Source organism: Pipistrellus kuhlii, unplaced genomic scaffold, assembly GCF_014108245.1.
Source record: "Pipistrellus kuhlii isolate mPipKuh1 unplaced genomic scaffold, mPipKuh1.p scaffold_m20_p_3, whole genome shotgun sequence".
In the NCBI taxonomy this organism is placed as follows: Eukaryota; Metazoa; Chordata; class Mammalia; order Chiroptera; family Vespertilionidae; genus Pipistrellus; species Pipistrellus kuhlii.
In genome coordinates, this window is record NW_023425529.1 from 40,894,405 (window position 1) to 40,917,331 (window position 22,927).

General features: G+C 49.7%; 1 protein-coding gene across 2 annotated transcripts in view; it reads right to left on the reverse strand.

Annotated features, from left to right (window-relative positions):
* The window catches only part of VDR (vitamin D receptor), a 37,792-nt gene that overhangs the window by 3,469 nt on the left and 11,396 nt on the right, over positions 1 to 22,927 (reverse strand). For both annotated transcript variants that reach the window (XM_036456978.1, XM_036456979.1), the window contains exons 3-8: positions 19,882 to 20,012; positions 11,033 to 11,217; positions 10,692 to 10,812; positions 7,147 to 7,318; positions 996 to 1,147; positions 678 to 794 (exon numbers count right to left, since the gene is read on the reverse strand). In XM_036456978.1, the coding sequence (XP_036312871.1) occupies positions 678 to 794; positions 996 to 1,147; positions 7,147 to 7,318; positions 10,692 to 10,812; positions 11,033 to 11,217; positions 19,882 to 20,012 (878 nt within the window). The remainder of the gene's footprint in view (positions 1 to 677; positions 795 to 995; positions 1,148 to 7,146; positions 7,319 to 10,691; positions 10,813 to 11,032; positions 11,218 to 19,881; positions 20,013 to 22,927) is intronic.

Below are 22,927 nucleotides of genomic sequence, written 5' to 3' on the forward strand. Positions count from 1 at the left end.
AGAGGAGGGGAGCCCAGATTCATTCCTTGGTTCCCCAGCCTAGGAAAACATCCCTGGGTAGAAGTCACTTACTTGTTCTCTGAGTAGAGTCCAGGCTGAGACAGGGCTGCACCGCTTTGGGCCTCATCACCAAATATAGCATCCTTAGGACCTCACTAACCTCCTCCTCAGCCTCTCTCCCTCTCCCATCCCAAACAGGTAGAAGAGTTCATGGATCACATCACATTGCCTCCAAAATTAGTCAGGTAGAACCATTCATGGGTTCCCAGGTGATTTTTTGTTGTTGTTATTGTTTTTGTTTTTGTTTTTTATCCTGCTCCCCTCGGAGAGCTCAGTGTCAATGAAGTTCAGTGCTATTCACACAAGAGCAAACCCTGAATATTGGGACTATCCAGGATTGTCTGTGATCTGAGAAGCCCCATCTACCTGGCTACCAAGAATCCCACCTATGAATCACTAAAAGCCTCACTAGGTAAGGCCAAGGACAGAGGGGAGTCCCTCAGTATACAAACACCATATAAGCTTTGCAAACCCAGCAAAATGGTTGTTTCCTGGTCTGTCTGTTTAAAATTTGCTCACTCCTCTCTTAGGACTGCCATGCTGGCTCTCATCAGGGCTTCATTTTTCATATTCCCCATGTCCCAGGCCCCTGAGTTCCTCATCACTAGGCCTCCTACCTGGGGAGACAATGCAGATGGCCATGAGCAGGACATGCTCTTCCTCATGCAAGTTCAGTTTCTTTAAACCGACCTGGAACTTGATGAGCGGCTCAATCAGTTCCAGGCTGTGTCCAGCTATGAGAGAAAATGGTCAGATGCTGGGGGCCGAACTGAGGAGACACCCATTGCACCCCACCCCACCCCACCTCCAACCCTGACCAGGCCTGACCCTTGCCTTTCTCTCCTTGTTGCTGCCTGAGCAGGGCCTAGGACCCCAGAATGGGTGAATCCAGCGTCGGGGAGCTAAGAGAGGGTGGAGACAGAGCCCAGACATACCTTTGGCCACATCACTGATGCGGTACTTGTAGTCCTCATTCCCACAGGTCCAGGACATGTCGTCCATGGTGAAGGACTGATTGGAGCGTAACATGATGACTTCGATGGCACTTGACTTCAGCAGGACAATCTGGTCCTCAGCGGTCAGATCTCTGCCGGGGAGGGTAGAAATGAAGGTTAGATCTGCAAGTCATGCAAATCAGTGTAGGGTTTTGACAGGTCTATACCTGCCAGGTGACCAGTATGTGCCCTGGATTCTCCATTGAGAAGCTTAAATCCTGGTTGGAATAACAAGATAAGAAACCAGCTACTAAAAAAAACACAAACAAACAAACAAACAAAAAACCAAGATAAGAAATGAAGTAACTTAGCTACTAAAAAAAAAAGGAAAACCCAGTGACTTGCCAGAATCTCCTGGTTCTAATCAGCCAGAGGTATTTTAGGAACAGGAGGATAGAACCTGAGGAAGCTCTCAGGGTTATGACATGAATATGTGGTCTACAAATGTATGGCAAAATCATCTTCAACAGCTCCCATGCTTTTCCCCACTCTCCTCCTGTCCTCCATTCTTTCCTGGTAGTAAAGGTCAGCCAACTTTGTCTCTAGGACATCTCTGGAACCCTTGTCCTCATTCTCACTCCCAGGTGATGGTTATAGCTCCATCATTTTTTTTTAGCTGTATCCTACTAGAATTCTGGAGTCAAAACTCTGGTGTCTCTCATTCCTCTTTCTCACTGCTGCTACAGGAAGTATCACACTCCTGTGTTTATTATAGAAATCCTCACTGGTTATCGAATACCCAGGATCAAGATTGTACCCTACAAATTGTCTCCAACCTGTCTTTCCAGCCTGTTTCCCATTGCAAACCCCACCAACCCTCCATTTGAACAACTGTGGACCACTCCACATTCCGATGCTGTGTTTTCACACCACCATACCTCTGAGTATGTGACAGTGCAGCCAAAACTTCCCTTCTTCTTTCCCCCTATCTAATCTTCCTGATCCTGCATCTGATGAGGTCTCCCTTGGAGTCCCCCACCCTCTGATTCTCTTCAATATAATTGGAGACATCCCTTTACAACCCCCTGCACAGTGCTTGTACTCCTATTTTGTCCTTTTCCCTTTAGCTTTGTTTTTTATATGCCTTATCGGGACCTTAACTGTAAGCTACTTGTAGGCCAGCACCACCTCTTCATTACCCACACACTGATCTCTTAGCTGTGAGCACAAGAGAAGGTCAACAAATGTGTTCTAATGGATCAAAAGTCCAATGACTCGTTCCACTATTCTGCATCATGAGCTGGGCTTGTCTGAGCAATGACAATAAGAAAGCAGAGCCTGCAGATAAAATTACTTCTGGTTTTTCCTGCCCTCTCTTCCTGACTGGATATCCTGTAGATAGGCTGTCATCCTCTCTGTGGCTATACTTTGGTTTATAAAAAGATGATTAGGGTGACTAGCAAAGAGTCTACATTGAAAAAAACCCACAGAGTGGTAGAGTTGGAAGACCTCTCTTAGAGGCTATGTGGTCCCGTGTCTTCTCCAGCATTCTGGACACATGGTTCCCACACAGCCTCCCCAGGATACTCGAGCCAAGGATCTCGTGGCCTCTAGATTCAGCCACAAACCTGTTAGCTCCTCATTAAGAGTCTTTATTCTATTGATCGACAACTCCCATGGTGACATCGCTTGTACTTCTATCTTCTCAAGGAACACAGAACCAGACCTTTCCACTAGCTTTGGGCATCCCTTTAACCATTTGAAGAAAGCTACCATGTATCCCTTGCATCTTCTCCAGAATAGACTGCCCTAGAGGCACAGCGTCTAGACATCTCACCATCCTTGTCCCTTTTCTCTAGATGCTCAATCTACATTAAAAAAAAAAAAATAGAAACACCCTCACTTGGGTTTTAATTCATTATATAATGAATACATGTTCATCATTACGTCCCCATTAGAAAATACCAAAAAAATAAAAAAAATAAAACTACTCATAACCACAAAAAACATTTTGGTATATTTTCTTATCTTTTTCCTATGCAAATATCTTTAAAAAAAAAAAAACATGCTCAAGTTCATAGTAATTCTGTGTCCCACTCCTTTTTTTCAAAATGTTTTTATTAATGTCAGAGAGAGGGCGATAGAGAGATATAAACATCAATGAGAGAGAAACATTGATCAGCTGCCTCTTGCATGCCCCCTACTGGGGACTGAGCTTGCAACTTGGGCATGTGCCCTGACTGGGAATCAAACCTGTGACCTCCTGGTGCATGGGACAGGCTCAATCAACTGAGCCATACCAGTTGGGCCTGTGTCTCACTTCTTACATCACTAAAATTTCTTTAGCCCAGTTCAAAGAGGGTTGGATAATGTTATAACAACATACTATAAGTTATTTAATCAGTCTCCTTTCCACTTACTTTGGGAACATTTAGTTGCTTCTAATTTTTGTTATTACAAGTAATTTTGTGAAAATTATCTTAGTACACAACCCTTTGTTCAATGGCCCACTAAAAATTTATGTTCAGAAGCAGTCAAACATCCCATTGAGAGATTGGATGGGGAGAGAGATTGGTGGGGAGACCACTGCCTATTGTGATCTGAACATGTTACTTCTATGAAAGCAAAACTCGAATGACCTTGAATTACTACCCATGGTCTGAAAATGCAGGGCATTTCCAAGTGCAGCTCACAGCCAGAACTGGAACTGGTGGGGATGAGGGTGGAGGTGGAGAAATCCTAAGAGACCTTGTTCCTGCTATGACAGACACCAGCACAGGCTCTGTCTTCCCCCTGGGCCTGTGCAGTGTTTATACCCTGATCAGTTTTTGCACCTGTGGCCGCTCCTGGGCACCTGTGAGGAGCTCTGAAAATGTGTCCCAATCTCGGCTTTCCCACCCCCCAGGCAGAACCCAGCCCCTCCCTCCTGTATTCCCACGGTCCCTCTAGCAGGCCTCTCTGAGCTCTTATCTCTTCCCAGCAGTTGTTCACACGTCTATCTCTTCCATCAGACACTGATCCCCGGAGGACTGAGATTGTGTCCTTATCAACTTTAATCCCTCACAGTTTATGTAAGAAAGCAGCTGGCTGGATAGATGAACAAGTGAATGTAGAGAGAAGGGCATAGGAAGCATTCTGTCCCTCAGGTCTGAGACCCAGGAAGGAGCCCGGGAATGGAAATGACAGTGAGGTTGAAGGCTTTCAGTCCTCAGGGCTGGGCTCCAGCTGATTTGGCCTGGTCTCTCATGCACCTCTCTTGGCAGTGAAACTGTGGTCCTTGATTCTCATATCCAAAACTGCTCTTACTCCATGGCGCCTCTTACTCCATGCATTAAAAAAAATTTTTTTTTCAACATGGAGAGAGGGATATCGGTGTGATGCAGACTGAGAGTCTGAGGGAGCGAAGGAGGGAGGAGTCAGGAGCAGGGCCCAGGCCACACCACAGCACTGTTCATAGCCAACAGTCCATCCTGTTCCCCCACCTCCACCCACTCACCCACACAGACATCTAATCCTGCCCTCCCCGCAACCTCCACCCCTGCCTACAGGCAACAAGATCAAAGCCACCAAGGATACAGCCACTGTTCTTTCACTTCTTGGAAAAACAGAACCCCTAAGTTCAGAAACCGGCAGAACAGGAGAGCCGATGGGCTGGCCCCACCTGGGTCCCCCCTGAACCTGGGTGCTGGCCCTTTTCCAGGCTCCTCATCACCCCTGTATCCACATCAGAGTGCCCCCAAGAGCTCTCGCCAAGGCCTGCTCCATTCGATTAGAACACAGTCCGATTAGTGACTTTCTCATGTCATGCTGAGGAGAGGAAAGCCAACCCAAGCACGTCAGGGTCAAGTTAGACGGTTTTGAATCCATAACTGCACAGCTCCAGTACCTGCTCATGTCACCTTGGCCATGACTGCAAGGCTAGACAAAGGAACTCTGGAAATGAGACCGGAAAGGGAAGAAAAGTGAAAGACTCCAACTCAGCCTTGGAGAGAGAAATTGAAGAACTGGTAGTGTTATCTGTTGTAGGGGTGTCGAACTCAATCAGAAAAGGGGCCAAAATCTAAAATCCAGCCTAAATTGCGGGCCGAATGGTTTACTGAACAGTCATAAACTGTCATTGTGATGGAAACGCAGCGGAGTGCAGTGATGACAGCGCGGTGCAGGCCACATTGCAAGGCCTGGCGGGACGGATTTGGCCCGCGGGCCTTGTGTTTGACACATGTGGTTTAAGGGCATAAGTGCCGAGGTTAAGGGATAGGGGCCAAGGGCATGGGAGAAAAATGGGGGTTTGGGTTACTTAATGAAGGGGGCTGCCATGGGGTAATCCGGTTAAATGATTGGCTTTCTTTTTGGAACCATTTCCCTGTGGTCCATCCCAGGCACCACTTAGAATCACCAAACCTTAGCATCCGGTGGTCTTTCAGCCTCCCACCCCCACACACCCCACTTGGCAGGGAAGGATGGAGCCTGCATAAATGAGAACTGCTCCCTTAAATTAAAATGAAAGCTGGGTGCTACCACTGGATCCATTGGCAGACACCTTGAGGTGTTTTTTCCCCTCTGGCTGTTTACATAAAACAAGACTCTGGAACACATGGAGTTTGCAAACAATAACGTGAGGAGTGGAGGAGAAAGTTGGAACTTGTACTAAGCGGAATGTGCTGTCTGTTCCAAGGAAAGGCTGGAGCGGGTAGATCCCAGGCCCAGCACAATGCTGAGCGCACAGGTGACAGACGCTCGCTCCTGCCTGACTGCCAGAGAGCCCCTTACTTCCTTGGCTACCACCAAACGTACAATGCAGTATATGTCTCAATGCCACTTGATGTTTTTTCTCTTCTTTACAATTTTCCCATTAATTCCAGGGGGAGAGCACTGGGACATCCCTGGCATTTGGAGTGGTGAGAGGCATAGAATAGCAACACAGAACCAGCGGTCTTGGGGCAGAAACAAACTGGGAAGTGCTGGGTTTTAGCCTTGTGAATTACCATTATCTAGCTGACACTATGGTAACTTAGATAGTAGCTGATGACTTCCCTGTGTAGCAGAGAGATTCAAAAAACAACAAATGGTACCCTGTTTTAGTTTCCATTCAGAGCTGGCCAATGTGAAATTGTTTTCTGGCTCCAGCACTGAATCTGAACTTCAGTATCTAGGAGCCATTCTGTACCTGCTGCTATAATTGCCATTACTTGAATGATGATAATATTGCATAATATTAATTTATTTCTATTTCTCAACCACACTGTATAGGTATTTTATGACAACGTTCTAAATGAACTTTTAGAAAGAATGAGGATTTGAATATACGTACATATAGATATAATTACCCCTCCAACTAAAGGTGTCAACTTTTAACTACTTGAGGACTATTTGAGGTGGTAGAGAGAAAGTTACCAACAAGGGATCTCCCATTAGGATATCAGCTGATTTCTCAACAGAAACACATCAGGCCAGAAGGGAATAGAATGAAATATACAAAGTGATGCAAAGTAAGGGACTGAATCTAAGAATATTATACCCAGCAAGGCTATCATTCAAAATTGAAGGTGAAATCAGGAGCTTCACTGACAAAGAAAGGCTAAGGAAGTTTATTATATACCACCAAACCACCAATGCAAGAAATGTTAAAGGGACTGCTATAAAAAGAAGAAATAAAAAGGAAAGAGGGAACACAGGCATAAAGAATAAAGCTGGCAACAAACAAGTACCTATCAAACTTAAAAGTAAATAGATTAAATGCTCCAATCAAAAGACATAGGATAGCTGAGTGGGTCAGAAAACATGACCCATATATTTACTGTCTCCAAGAGACCCCAGGTGGAGAAAGATAAATATCACATGATCTCACTCATTTATGGAATATAGTGAACAACATAAACTGATGAACAAAAATAGAGCCAGAAACATAGAAGCATTGAACAGACTGTCCACATAAGAGGGAAGGCAGGAGTCTAAGAGAGTAACCAAAGGACTTGTATGCATGCAGATGAGCATAACCAAAGGACGTAGACAGTAGAGATTCTGACTCAGGAGGCTGCGGGAGGGCCTCACTCTCTATTTTGGGAAGCTGTGGATTTGTGATCTTCCAGCCTCCTTGCAACTCACTCCAGGATTCTGACTCTATTCCCCAGATGTCCCCAAATGTTCTTACCTGAATCCTGGGATCATCTTGGCAAAGCCAATGACCTTTTGGATGCTGTAACTGACCAGGTCAGCCAGGTGGGGCAGCATGGAGAGCTGGGACAGGTCTATGGTCACAGAAGAGTTATCTGAGTTTTCTTCCCTCAGATCCAGGTTGGAGAAGTTGGCCTGCTCCATCAGGTCTGAGGAAGGAGGAGGGAAGAAAAGGAACTCCTTAAGGATACTTAATCCTGGCTTCCTCCTGCTGGGCCCCGGGCGAGCCTCCTGTGCCCTGGCAGCTGGGCCAGCTGGGAATCCCACAGTGACTACCTCTCCCCAGCTCACGCTCCAGCCCAGGCTTCCCTCTAGGATTCCCCTGTCTCTTCTCTCAGTAGAGCAGGGCAGTAAAAATAAATAAATAAATAAATAAATAAATAAATAAATAAATAAAAATCAGATACTCCAAAAATGAGACTTCCTCAAGTCAAGATTTTATGTTCTGTGTGTTGTTCCTAAGGCTGCCAAGCCAAAATTAATTTGGAACCAAGAAACCCGTGGGAAGCAATGTTTAACCTCACCAGTGACAAAAGTTTGTCATGTGAAACCTCTTCACTTTTCACCTACAAACTAGAAACCAACATGCAGAGGTGTTGAGACCAATCATTATAAAGATGCAGGGAACTAGGCAATTGTGTGCGCCAAAGGAGGCACCGATCTTCACAAGTCACCTCCCAAGCTATGGACAATTATGCATATTCTTTAACCAGTATTCCCACTCCCAGGAATTCATCATAAGGAAGACATTCCCAATAAGTGCAAATATTTAGCAACAAGTATACCGTTATCTTAATGAAAAGCTAAATATCTGATAGTAGGGGATTTAGATGTTATTGTACATTAATACCCCAGACTGCCATGCAACCTTTAAAAATAATATTCTGGATGTATACTGATATGATACAATGTATTATTGTGAGAGAGAAAAAGCAAAGTACCAGACTATATGTATGGCACAATTCCATCTATGAATATGCATTTTTTTTTTTTTTTTAAGAAATGAGTCCTGGCCAGTGTGGTTCATTTGGTTGAGCATTGCCCAATGTGCCTAAAGATCGTCTGGATTGTGGGTTCAGTACTCAGTAGGGGGCTTGTAGGAAGCAGCTGATTAATATTTCTTTCTCCCTCTCCATCCCTTTCACTCTAATATCAATAGAAACAGCCCAGCCAACATGGTGCAGTGGTTGAGCATCCACCCATGAACCAGAAGGTCCTGGCTCGATTCCCATTCAGGGCACATGCCTGGGTTTTGGGCTCATCCCCAAGAGAGGGGGTGTGCATCTCATCATTGATTTTTCTATCTCTCTTCCTCTCCTTTCCTCTCTGAAATCAATACATACATATTAAAAAAATAAAATCAATAAAAATGTATTTAGAATACCTAAATTAAAATTACAAAATGGAAGAGATACACCACAATGCTAACAGTGATTAGATGGGTAGTAGGGTTAAAGATTATATCCATACTATAATAATAAAAGGGTAATATGCTAATTGGACCAGGAGACCTTCCGGAAATCCTTCCAGATAAAGCCATGGTGGTGGGGCCAAGGCAAAGGAGGTTAGGAGTGATCAGATCAGGAGGGGCGGCAGTTGGGGATGATCAGGCTGGGGGATACAATTGGGGGCAAGCAGGCCAGCAAGCAGGGGAGGCAGTTGGGGGTGAGCAGGCCGGCAGGCAGAGTGGTGAGGGGCGATCAGGCAGGCAGGCAGGTGAGCGGTTAGGAGCCAGCGGTTCTGGATTGTGAGAGGGATGTCCAACTGCTTTTGGTTTAGGCCTGATACCACAGGCTCAGATTGGAGAGGTTGCAGGCTGGGCAGAGGGACCCCCCCCCCACCATGCACAAATTTCTTGCACCAGGCCACTAGTGTGTGTGTGTGTGTGTGTGTGTGATTTAGTTTTTATTTTCTTAACATCTACAATGAATATGTACTACTTTTATATGACAGTAAAAATGTTAACTAGCTTGAATTGCTAAATAAACATATGCTTTACTGGTCATGCCATGGGGGGGGGGTGAGCATCTCAAATCAATTGACTTATAAGAGGGTATCAAAACTCCTAAATAATAGAAAGTTATTAAAAACTGAAATTATTAAAACTATAAAATTATAATTTAAATTATAAAATTATAAATTAAAATTATAAATTATAATTTTAAATTACAAAAATTATTAAAAACCACAAATATGACATGCAAATGGACCCTCATTGATGCAAAGAAATATGCCATCAAGTGAGAGAGACGGATTCTCAGGTGAGAGGCCGGGAGGGTTGGTCAGTCTATGCAGAGATTAGTGTGGTGGGTAGACACAATGTCTGACTCCACGGCCATCCCTGTCCAGCTGGCACTGTGACCCCTGCCACCGCCATCTCTGTCCAGCTGGCACTGTGACCCCTGCCACCGCCATCTCTGTCCAGCTGGCACTGTGACCCCTGCCACCTATCCATCAGTGAATCTGAAGGGTTCTACTTCCCCTGGGCAGGGGGAGAGGAGGCCCCAGGCAGAGGGCAGCAGGGCTGGGGTTGGCTGAGAGGTAGAGGGATGAAGAACAAGAGCAGGGGAGGGTGAGGCAGGAAGATGAAGAGGAAGGCAGGAAAAAAGCACATGAGAAGAAAAGAAAGGATGGGCTGGAGGAGACAGGTCCTCTATGGCCTTAATGGTCCCCTAGAACTCTGGGATAAATTGGCTGCAAGGGGACCCTTCCATGCCAAATTCCACCTTCCAAAAGGCTCCTGCTCTGATGATGATTATAGTTAACAATACTGTTTTGAATATTTGAAAGTTGCTAAGAGTAAATCTTAAAAAGTTTTCATCACACACAAAAAATGTTTGTAATTATGTAAGGTGATAGATGTTCATTTGTTACATATAAAATCATTATGTTGTACACCTTAGACTTATACAGTGTGATCTGTCAATCACCCTATATAATAAAAAGCTAATATGCAAATTGACCGAATGGTCGTTATGATGCACACTGATCACCAGGGGGGCAGCTGCTGTGTTGAGCTACTGCCCCCTGGTGGTCAGTGCGCTCCCATAGCGGGAGTGCCGCTCAGCCAGAAACCGGGCTCACAGCCGATGAGCGCAGCAGCGGTGGTGAGAGCCTCTTCCATCTCTGTGGCAGCACTAAGGATATCCAACTGCACGCTTAGGCCCACTCCCTGCAGGGCCTAAGCTGTCAGTTTCAATAAAACTGGAAACACTAAACAAAAATCCCATAGGGCCCAAGCTCAAAATAGAGGAACCAGGTCTCCCCCAAGGAGGGAGCCAGGTGCAGAAGCCTGGCTCAGAGGAAGTAGCAAGAGACTCCTTCAGGCAGACCTTGCCTGGGACCCCAGCTTGGCCTCTTCCCAGCGTGGGCCCTTGGGCAAGTTCTGCCTGTTCTGAAGACGCCAGGTGGCCCACGGAGTGACAGGACCATCCTCCCATTGGCAGCCTCGGACAGGCAGGCGGGGAAGCTCTGGGCTCCTCTCCCTGCTCACCAGGGAGCGAGGTGTGCAGTCCCGCTTACCTGGGGAGCAGGTGTACTGATCTGAGCAGGAGGAGGATGAGTCCCCAGAGAAGCTGGGCATGTGTCTCAAGGGTGGCCCTGACAGATTGCTGCTTCCATCCTCAGGTTCTCGAACCGGAGGCTGGAAGGGAAAGATGGAGTGTCAGAAGCTCCCACTGGAGATCACCTTCCTACTTTGGGCCTTGCTCTCCGGCAGGATGGCTTTAAGGACGTCCCGTGGGAGGGGGCGGCCTCCCTAAAGCAACCTTCATGGCCCCTCCCCGCTGGACTGGGAGGCCTCGGCCCTCTCCCCTACCCAGGATCCCTTGCGGCTCATCCTTCAGGGCCCGCGGGTGGCCTACCCGGAACTGGCTGAAGTCAGTGTAGGTGGGGTCGTAGGTCTTGTGGTGGGCGTCCAGCAGGATGCTGATGATGCGCTGCTGCTCCTCCGACAGCTTGGGCCGCAGGCTGTCCTTCAGGGCCTCCTCCTCCTTCCTCTTCAGAATCATCTCCCGCTTCCGCTGCACCTCCTCGTCCGTCAGGATGACTGTGGGTCAGAAGGGACCATCGGGAGGGTCGGGCCTGCAGCTCCTCCAAGAAACCTGCCTCTGGCCTCTGAAGACACAGGATGGGAGGGCCGCCTCCCCCATCACACACTCAGAGCTCACGGAATGGGGAAGGGGGCCCCTGCCTCAGGGGAGGCCAAACCCCCTTGGTGGGTAGAAAATTGGATTTTTCTTTTTTCTTTTTTTAATATATTTCATTGATTTTGTACAGAGAGGAAGGGAGAGAGATAGTTAGAAACATCGACGAGAGAGAGTCATCGATCAGCTGCCTCTTGCACACCCCCTACTGGGGATGTGCCCGCAACCAAAGCACATGCCCTTGACCGGAATCGAACCCGGGACCCCTCAGTCCCCAAGCCGACGCTCTATCCATTGAGCCAAACCGGTCCCGGCGAAAATTGGATTTTTCTGTGTTGAACAGGCAGGCACCTGAGAGAGGAGGAAGAGAGGATCTGAGCGGTGGATGGCCTGGGCATTAGAGAGGTGGCTCTCACACCCTGGTGTATGCATCTGGACAAACTATGTGAACTCTCTGGGCTTGTGCTTGGCCCGGCTGGTGTGGCTCAGTAGTTGAGTGTCAACCTACGAACCAGGAGGTCATGGTTTGATTACCAGTCAGGGCACATGTCCGGATTGTGGGCTGCATCTCCAGTAGAGGGCATGCTGGAAGCAGCGGATCAATGACTTTCATCATTGTTTTTCTCTCTCTCCCTCCCCCTTCCTCTCTGAAATCAATAAAAATATATTTTTTAAAATGACAAGCCTGGACCATGCCATCTCTTCTAAGGCCCCCCCCCCTTTTTTTGTTCCTTCCTCCATAAAATGGGGTGAGGTAAAATATATGCCTGGAAAGATGGACTGCTTTGAGAACTGAATGCGATGCATTTTGAGCACAAAGCAGCTGCTCATTCAACATTAGTTCCCCCCTCCTCTTCCCCTCACCATATTCCCTGATCCCAAGGGAGACATCAGGGGGAAGAGAGGGTGAAGGAGTCACGGTGGGGACAGTCACAGTGTTGGAAGCTGGGAGGTGCTCAGAAGACAATCCCATGTGGCCATTCCCACGTCCACCTTTCCAGGCACGGGATTCAGGCACCTGATCTATTCTGACCAGCAGCAAACGGCTTTTCATCTCTGGTTCCTTGCAAAACAATACCTCCCCAGCCTGTCCAGTCTTGAAGTTTCTGCCTGAGGAAATTATCAAGTCCTCTGGATAACTGAGGTCTACCCTGACAACCACACCTCATTGTCATTGTTCTAATCCGGGAAGTTCTCTGCAGCTGTTATCCAAGAGCCTGAAGATGGGGAGACCTCACACCCCTTCATGCCGTGCAGGGGCTCAGGGTGGTGCTGGGGCAGCTGCCTGGAGGGCGGGGCTGGGAGCAGGGATGCCTGGCACAGAAGCCAGGCAAACAGACCTCCTGGCGGGGCTTGCCGAGAGCTGACAGCAGGAGTGGGCACTGAGGCCCGCGGCCTGTAGCTACTTGCTCCGTGGTGGTGTTGCCAAGGCCTCTGCCCACAGAACTGGGGAGTTTCACAAGAGCAGGGAAAGCAACCAGAACCTCAGGGTGGGTTCCAGGCTTCAAGGAAGGCCCATTGGCCCAGGCGATTCAGGAGGGGGGAGGATGAGAGAAGTCGGTGAGGGGGGAGGAAAGCTTATGGTGGTAGGAGTGGGCAACCAGAGCCTCGGGCACAACAGAAAAGGGATGCCTGCAGCAGAAGATGGCGCATTCCGTCCACAGCTGAGGTAAGCCGTACTAAGAGGAGGACCGGGAGGAGGCCAGGCCCAGATTACTGACTCACTTGCCCGAACTGCTGCCAACTATCCTCCCACAGAGGGTGTCTGCTCAGACCCCAAGAGGTCAAGTGGAGTGGGAGCAGGGAGCATCCCAGTCAGGGCAGGGTGCCAGGCTCTAGCCTGGAGAACCCAAGAGTAAGTGTCTGGTCTTTCCTGCTCGCCTGAGTGGTGGCCAGAAGAGTGATGAGACTGGAGCTGGGGGAGGATGGGGAGGGGGGGGGGGGGGGCCCAGGGTGTCCACAGGCTTGAGCCAGTCCTTGTGGTTCTATGATGTCTCTCTTGCTCAGAAACTTCTCCTGGGTCCTTATTGCTTACCAAGTGCAAACTAACGTCAAGGTTCTCCATGATTTGGCTTCTTCCTGACTTTCCAGCTTCATTCCCCATTGCCTGTGGCTGCACTTCCGCTCTAGTCGCGTTGGGTTTGCTGACCCGTGAACGTGACCTGCTCCCTCTGGGCACCGTATTTCCACTCCTGCTGGACGCCTGTCCAGCTGGGTCTTGTCTCCCTAGTAGCTGTGCAAGTTCTACCTATTCTTCCGAACCCAGCGTACAGCCTCTTTACACGAAGCCTTTCTTGATTGCCCGGATATGCACTGACCTCTCCTTTTTTTAAATTTCTTTTATTGATTTCAGAGAGGAAGGAAGAGGGAGAGATAGATAGAAACATCAATGATAAGAGAGAGTCGTTGACTGGCTGCCTCCTGCACGACCCCACTGGGGATGTGCCCGCAACCAAGGTACATGCCCTTGACCGGAATCGAAACTGGGACCCTTCCGTCCGCAGGCCGATGCTCTATCTACCAAGCCAAACTGGTCAGGACCTGACCGCTCCTTTTTTTAAACCTGTGGTATGTCTGGTTTTTCCTACATACATTGGCACCCAGTTGCCTTCCACTCTGTAATATTCATAATTAGAACAGTGTGCAATAAATGCCTGTATAGAGAGCGCCTAAGAAGTACAAGGTCTCCTTCACTAGAACTATAGGCTACTGACTAAGGCAAGGGGCCACATCTTATAATTCCCGTTTCCTCCATGAAGGCTAGCCCAGGGGAGCTTTCTGGCCATGGTACTTGTTCAATAGTCTGACATATTGGATTCCAGCACATCAAAACTGGCTGTCCCTATTATGTGCTGGTTGCCCTGGGCCCAGGGAAGGACTGTGAGTGATGCACCAGTACTGCATGTACCCTACAAGGTCAGGCATACACACGCTGAAGGCCAGTCCACCAGATGCTGAGCCGAGCATACCTTTTTATTTAAATAACTGTTACTGAAATATTTTCAGCACAGAATACCCTGTCACAGAACACCTGTAACATCATGCAATCTTTTCTTGATGATTCAGAGGCATCATTCCAAACAATTACTGGACTCTGCAGGAACAAGGTTATGACCTCAGAATTCTTCAGGGCTGTTTCCCTGCACTGCGTGACTCAGCCTGCTGTGGTGTTTTTCTTGTGCTGCTTTCCATGGTTTTCGGGCTCCCTCTCTGCTAAACTATGGGTTGTCTCTTCCTCTCGCTGCCTGCCCCTGGAAGTGTGCCTTCTCCCCTGAAGAGTTACTTCAAATCTGTTGGGAGCTGGGAATTCTGGTGATCAAGTTTTTGTTTTGTTTTTGTTTTTGTTTTGCAATAAAATAGTGTAAATAAAAATGGATAAAACATCTAGAGGTTTCTATGTATTGTAGTGTTTCCCAATGTGTGGTATGCGTACCCCCAGGGGTACAGGAAGAGTTTGATGAGGGTACGCGTTGCACCGGAGTTTGGTGGGGATATGCACTGCACCGTGCTTAGCTGCGCCTAATTCTACGTTCTCATGAAGACGAGGGGTACTCAGCGTTACGAAAATTATAGAAGGGGTAGACATATGCCAAAAGTTTGGGAAACACTGATGTACTGGGTACAATTCTAAGTGTGGTTTGTTTTTTTTCATATTAACTCACATGTATTAGGTCCTTGTAAAAACCACCTAAAGCAGGTGCTATTATCCCCATATTGCAGATGAGAAAACCGAGGCCGAGAGGTTATATACCTTGCTCAGAGTCACACAGCTAACAAGTGGTGGGGCTGACATTCATCTCAGGTCAGGGTGGTTCTGGGGCGGGGGAGGGGTAGTATCTAGCAACTCATACGGCCTCTGATTAGAATCGGCTAAGGGCTCAGGAGGGCCCTGGTCCTCAGCATTGAACACACAAAGTGTTCCAATCCATTTGAAGAGTATGAAAAATTAATTAAAGTAGCAAAGTTTGTAAATGATTTACTTCGAAAGGGCAAAGTTAAGAAGATTCCATGTTAATCGTATGACACTGTTCCTCTGGATCACTAGTATCAATAGGGACCATCATCCTACGTGCAGCCCCAGAGGAAGAAATGCTGGGACCTGCTGGTTTCAAACAGGGGCTGCCAATCTGTGGGCCTCCCTCCAGGCCACATTGTCTGTGGACTGAATAAATCATAAGTCTCTTACATATGCAAATGCTATTGTGATTTATAAAATACATCTTTTGTTTAAGGGGCCACATAGGAAATTATCATTTGCTCAGTGAATTGTTACTAAAAATGCCATTACTATCATGGAGGAGGACATATGTTTTGAAGTTAAAAGTCAATGACCTGCCGAGACCGGTTTGGCTCAGTGGATAGAGCACCAGTCTGCGGACTGAAAGGTCCCAGGTTCAATTCTGGTCAAGGGCATGTACCTTGGTTGGGGGCACATCCCCAGTGGGGGTGTGCAGGAGGCAGCTAGTCGATGTTTCTCTCTCATTGACGTTTCTAGCTCTCTATCCCTCTCCCTTCCTCTCTGTGGAAAATCAATAAAATATATTTTAAAAAAATAAATAAAAGCCAATGACCTAGAATAAGAGCAAATAGGTTCTGAAAGAGCATTTGATGGCTCTCCAAAGAATAAAGTGCATGAGTGTGCAGTTAAGTCCTTACCTAGCATGTGGATAGAGTCTATAACTAAGCAAAATGGCAATAAACAAAAACTGTTTACCATATCCTAAATGATGTGAATAAGTTAGTTCCTACCACATTTCATCAATGTTATAATGAAGCAACATTGAATAAAAATTATTCAAAAATCTGCTGTGCATGGATTTTGTGAAACCTGTTTGGCTTCCTAGTAGCTTTTCTCTTCTCCTACTAAGTTCCTTGTCGAGTGAGAAAATAGCTTTGGGCAAGTTATTCCCATGAATAACTTGAGAATTGAATCAGGGAGGCAAGATCTGAAAGCACAAACAACTTAAAAACATTTCAAATTGTCACTGGTGGCATAACATTAGGGAAGCAGACCTAAAGGTCTTCCAAATGAATGACACAGGTAATATCGGGCTTGGGGGATCTTCTTAATCTATAGACCAGTGGGAGATGTAGTGGTACAAAGAAGCTAACATTCAGTCATTCAACACAGTTATTGAGCACCTACTATGTGCCAGATTCTGTGCTAATGCTGTGCGAAAGATGCACAACTGTAAACATGTTAAACAAGCTAACAGAATACGTACTTCTGTGTAGGACTGGTCTATAAAAAGCAAGAACCCAACTGTGAAATTTCTTGGGCTCCAAGGACATAAAGTCAACTAGGACTTGAAGAGAGAGAAAGGGAGACTTCAGTGGGACAAAGGTCTCTTCAGCTCATTGGTAGGGCCCGGGCAGTGCCTGGAAATGCATGATGAAGGAGCTCTGGCCCACTGGGGATACCTGGGGGCTGTGCTGGGCTGGAGCCCATAGGTCTGGTCTTTGGAAACAGACAGACCTAAGTTAGAATGCCCACACCATCATCTTATTAGCTTAGAGTAGGGGTGTCGAACTCAATCAGAGAAGGGGCCAAAATCTAAAATCCAGCCTAAATCGCGGGCCGAATGGTTTACTGAACAGTCATAAACTGTCATTGTGATGGAAACGCAGCGGAGTGCAGTGATGACAGCGCAGTGCGGGCCACATTGCAAGGCCTGGCGGGACGGATTTGGCCCTCGGGCCTTGTGTTTGACACATGTGGCTTAGAGGCATGTTCTTTTGATTCTCCCGAATTTCCTCATCTATTAATTCCTAAAGGGTAGTTACATATTTAGGAATTGAAGAATTTAACAAGAGAATGCATGTGTCTGACACATATCCGGCACTCTCACATGTGTCAAACACAAGGCCTGCGGGCCAAATCCGTCCCGCCAGGCCTTGCAATGTGGCCTGCACTGCGCTGTCATCACTGCACTCCGCTGCGTTTCCATCACAATGACAGTTTATGACTGTTCAGTAAACCATTCGGCCCGAGATTTAGGCTGGATTTTAGATTTTGGCCCCTTCTCTGATTGAGTTCGACACCCCTACAGTAGGTGGTCAATAAGCATTGGTTCCCAGGCTCATCCCTTTCCCCTTCCTAGCCTCCTCCAGGGAAGGGCCACCTCCATTGCAGCTAGGGAACCGGGTGTCCTATTGTTTACAAATGCTGACACTCAGCTGCCTCTAGGAGGGAGTCCTTGGAGCAACAGCCTGCCCTGGTGATAAATGAGCAGCAACCCTAGGGAAATGACTGGGAACTCCAGGCCTCCCAAAGCTAGGCTGCCCGAGGCAGGGACCACACCTGGCCCTGAAAGACCTTCCCTTACAGGAAAGTGGCCGTAGAGCTTAGTGCTAGACCAAGGCTTTTATTATTTTCTTCTCTTTTCTAATTCTTACCCGAGGATATGTTTATTAATTTTGGAGGGAGGAAGGAAGGGAGGGAGAGAGAAAAAGAAAGAGATAGACACATCGACTGCTTACCTCCTGAACATGCCCGACTGGGGATCGAACCCACAACCTTTTGGTGTATGGAATGATGCTCCAACCAACTGAACTACCCAGCTGGGCCAAGTTTTCTATTTTAAGTGGAGCTCTGGGGCCCATCCCTAACTCAGTGCAGCTCCCGGCACTGGCATCTAGAGAGAGGTGGGCATGGGCCACACCTGGGCACACAGCAAAACCAGGGACACGGGTTCCATTGGGGAGGACTGAGGCCAGGGCTGGCATGACTGAGGCACAAAGCTGATGGGGAGCAGGGGAGGATGGCCACATGGTGCTCCCTGACCCACTCAAGGTCTGCTCCTCACTATGGCTGCAGTGCTCTCCGTGGGGCTCCAGAGGGATTGAGGAGGGGACTCCGAGTTGGAGTCGAGTCTCAACCCGATTTCTGTCTCCAATCCTGATAGCTTTACCTACTGGGGCTCAGAGGATTTCTTGCTGTTAGTCATCTCCTTCCCCTAAGACACAAGAGGGGGGCCTCCTGGATACCAGTGAGGCGGGCCCTGACCGGAACTCCTGCGGCAAAGCCTTGCTGAATCCCAGGGTGGTACTCTGTGCTGCCGCCGCCGGTTGGCTGGAGCCATAGAACCGGGTCTCCCTATCCCTGGAGGCTGCGCACACACTCCTGGGAGAGGATGGAGCAGGGGCTGCGGATGCACCTGGTTGGTGTCCAGCCCCGGCTCACACGGAGCAGGCCCACTGAGCCAGCGCATAAGAAGCCCAGGAGGCACTCAGGCCTGCAGCCTGCACGCTCCAGGATAAACACGGGAGCCGGGCGGGGCAGGGGCCTGGGCACGGAACGATGAGCATGTCGGGGCCTGCAGGCTCTCGTGGGGGCGAGGAGGAACAGGGCCTGGAAACTCCTTCCAGCGCTGCCAGTGTTGTCTGGGGAGCTGGGATCGGGAGTGAGGGGCTGAGACCTGCCAGTAGGGACCCTGTTGTCAAGGCCTGAGGAGGGGCCCCAGGTGAGGGCCTCCACTCTGCCTGTTTCTCAACAACGAAGATTGTTTTTTTCCCATCCCTTCAGCCCTGTACTGTGACTTCTCCTCTTGTTCCAGATACATCTTCCTTATACCTGCTCCCCCCACCCCCCAAATAAACAGTCCCATAACCCAGAGGCCTCCAGGGGTGCCTGTGCCTGAGCGCCCCTGCCTCCCCAACCTCCTCAGGCCTATGGCCTAGAAAGCCTAGGCCCTGTTCCTGGGTCGAGTGCAGGTTGCAGACAAGAGTGAGCAAGTGGCAAAGAGGGGGCTGAATGTACAGAGGGCACCCATGCCCAGGCCAGCTCAGTGCCCTTGCCTTGAGCCCCCGAAGGTGCTGGTTAGCCCCTCCCAGGATCTACTGAATTCAGTGTCTGCTCTGGTTACCAAGTAACTGGTACCAGAGCTCAGATGCAAAGTCCAGGGGTCAGGACATCTGAAACTGTCCTACCGATCCGCTCCTCCCGCCCCAGGGCCAGACACAATGTCCTGTAGGATTGCTCCTCTTTCTCTGTCTGGATCTAGAGGGTCATCCGAGAGTCCGGTGCTTCCCCTCACAGAAGCTTTCCCCCCACTGTCCCCTGGGCACCAGCTCTCAGATCTGCTCCCAGGGCTAGAGAGGCTGGAAGGCTGGGGGGGGTGGGGGGTGGGAGACGCAGACCCTGATGCCAGCCAGGCTCTGAACATTCGTTCTCCTCACCCCTCTTCCCCGCCCCAACCACAGCAGCCCCTCTCCCAAAGGCCACAGCACCCTGGGGTCCTTGAGCCTTGTTCTTTGCCCTCGGATCCAGGGAGCTGTGAGCACAGTGATGACATCTTGGAGGAAGACTGGCCTGGGAGCTCAGGAAGGCAGTGCCCTGCCTCCCCCTCCCACCAGCCTCACCAGAGGGCCCTCCAAGACCCATTCACACAGAGGCTCTCACCCTGGCGGTATGGCCACCCTCCCCAGGCTGTGGCCCCAGATGCCAGGATGCTAGTAGCTATGGGGAAAGGGCAGGTACATCTCTCTGGCCAAACCAGCAGCCAAACCAGAGATCCCTTCTGGCCCCAGTCCCGTCCCAACCCCCTCCCCGGCCCCTGGACACTCACACTCCTTCATCATGCCGATGTCCACACAGCGCTTGAGCCGGCAGGCCTGGCAGTGGCGGCGGTTGTCCTTGGTGATGCGGCAGTCCCCATTGAAGGGACAGGTGAACAGCGCCTTCCGCTTCATGCTGCGTCTGCCAAGAGAGGACATGCCCCCCCACTGGGTCACCCACCTTCCAGCGCCTCAGTCCCGGCTGCTGTGACAGCAGGAACCTGCCCACTAGGCCCCAGATGTCTATTCCTCCCCCGGAAGGACTGGGCCATTCTCAGTGACCTCCCCGCCCCCCAGGGGCAGCCGAGCCCTCCTCCTCCCTGTCTGCTCTGCTCCCACCACTGCTTCATTTACTTCCACAGCACTCTACCCCTCACTCTTCCTGTGAATTACACAGGAAATATATGAGTAAAGAAAATTTAAATACTGAAATCTGCAAAGTAGCCCTCACTCCTTTTACAGAGCCAGTTTTGAGAGATGAGGATGCTAGTCTCGGCCTTTACTTCCTAGAATCCAGAGATCTGGAAGGCTGGGGTAGGGCCTCCCCGATTCAGGGAGAGACGTGTGCACAGGCGCAGAGAGAAGGGACGGGAGGCCCAACCATAGCTCTAAACATCCACATAATCTGTCCAGAAAGAGAAGGGGCCAGGTCAGCGGGGAGGGGGGGGGCGGGCATAGGGGAAGCCCTGAGGTCTGGCTTTGGTTTTCTGAAAAGTGAGGAGACGAAGGTTTTATAAGAACAGAAAACTGTCAAAGGTTCTCGGCTAGGAAGCCAACACCCACCTGGTCTTCCCTGTAAACGTGTATCTCTGTGTGCAAACTCACTTTCCTGGTTCCGCTTCCTCTCCTGCTGCCAACCATCCCACAGGGAAGGCTGTACTAAGGCCACCTTCTGAGAGGCCTGCCACACCTGTGTGTTACAGGCTCGCCCCTTCTCACCCCTACCCTCCAACCCCTGCCCCAGCAAGGAGGAGGCCCCACTTTCCCCCCGGGACAGGTGGCAGGAGTTAGCCGGGAGAGATGATGGCAGGATCATTTTCTCCCAGAGTAGCATCCTCCGAGGCGCTAAGCCTTAGAACTGAAGGCCCAGGCCTGCCCTTCTTTTCCCGGAGAGGAGCTGATGACATCATCTTCCCCAGAAGTCACACGCTCATGTTTCTTGGTGAAAAGTGACTCACTGTTCCCATTCGCTAGAATGTACAGGGGATTCAGGAGGAACACAATCAGTTGACAGGGACACATGGGGGCCAAGCCAACCTGACCCTAGAGAGAGGGGAGAAGAGACCAGAGGACGAGCTTTGCTGGCAGTCACAGTCCCTAAGGCCCTCAGGGGCCCAGAGGCTGTTAGTGCGCCCCCTTGTTTCATGGAGGGGACCCCTGATGTAAAGAAACTCGTCAGTGAGGCGATTCAGCAAGAAGTGAATGCTCCTAAGTTGGAATCCCTAGGGATGTGGTGCTCAGCGTTTAGCTTCCTGGATGGAAGGTGCTATTTCAACCCCAGAAACTCTATGTGCTCCATGAAGCTGAGCCCACAGGCAAGGGGCTCCAAGCAGCTGACCCTTGAGCACAGTCAAGGTGAAGGACAACCCAGTGGTCCAGGAAGTAGCTGTTGTTGGTTTTGGCATCGGCCCCTGTCCCTCCTGTCACAACCCTCATTATCTGAGGCCAACCAGACCGGCTATGCAGGGAGGTGGAGTGGCCTGGGCTATGGGGGTGGTCTAGCCCCGAGCCCAGGCCACCCAAGGCTGTGCCCTGCCCCTGCCCCTGCGGTGACTACCCAGGGAAACACTGGATAGCAGGCATTTGCCCACCTTTACGGAAATAGGAAACCTTTCTCCTTGAGCTCCCATTCCTCCCAGCAGCTTTCCAGGGGGACAGGAGAGTGTGGAAGTACCCTGGGCACTGTGAGGGCTACCCTGAATGATATGCTATCATCACTACAGGTCCCCAAACTGCCCCCCTCTTACTCCTTTTCACTTTGCGGTTCCCGAGGCTCCACCTGTTACCACAAATGCTCAAGCCCCCAGAATGCCTCGAGAGCTGGCCCTCAGGTGTGTCTGGCGCAGCACGGCTGTTTGCTGGGACACAGGTCCCACGGGCTCCACGTCCTAGCTCTTCTCCTGCCGACTAAGGATATTCCCACACCTGTGGCTGTCACCTAGCCCATGCCCACGAGGAGTCAGGGCAGCCAGCCTGGACAGGCCTGGCTCTGTGCTCTGTCTGGAGATGCACACCCTGTCCTGCCTTCTTTCCAACGCTGATTGCCTGTGAGCTGGTTCGGTTTTGAGAAATGAGAGCCTCGCGTTTCCATGGGAGCCTGCAGCCTTTGCTGCTCTGAGCCTGGACCCTGTCATCCTCTGGACGGTTGGCAATTATACCCCAGTTCAGGAAGGGGATAGGGGCGGTGCAACAGGGCTAAATATAAACACCATTTCTAGAAAGTCAGGGGTGAGGGAGGACATGGGCCAAATCTCATGCCGGAGACCAGTTCATTGAGGCACAAGAGACAAGAGCTCACAAAAGCATCAAGTGCTGGGGCTTGGGGACAGCAGGGTCCTTTGCCAGGAGGTGACCCTGCCAGCAGAGACACAACTTATAAAACCTGAGCCTGGGGCCAAGCACCAGCTCTGGGCTTTGTCTCTGCTGCTGCTTTGAGTGTCACAGAAATCTCAGAACCTGGTCTGGATATAGAGGCCAGGTGGCTATGGTTCCGACAGGAAGGACCAATGTGGTCTGTCAGGCAGGTGGAACCTACATGGCTATTTGTATGTGGTGGCATCAAAGCGTTCTTAGCAGGTGATTTTTAAAAAATCAACTTTAACAGAAGGTAGGTTAAGCACAGGCCATTTTATTGGAGGGCAGTTTGGAAATATCTTCCACCATGTAAAAGGCACAGAGTCTTTAACACAGTAAATCTACTTCCCGGAATTCATCCTGTGGGCAATTCAGCCCATGGGCCCCATGATACGTGCAGAGGGTGGTTCCCTCGGCCCTGAGAAGCCGAGGACGGAGCCTAGATGCCCAGCAGGGAGGCCTGGTCACGGAGGCCGAATTCGG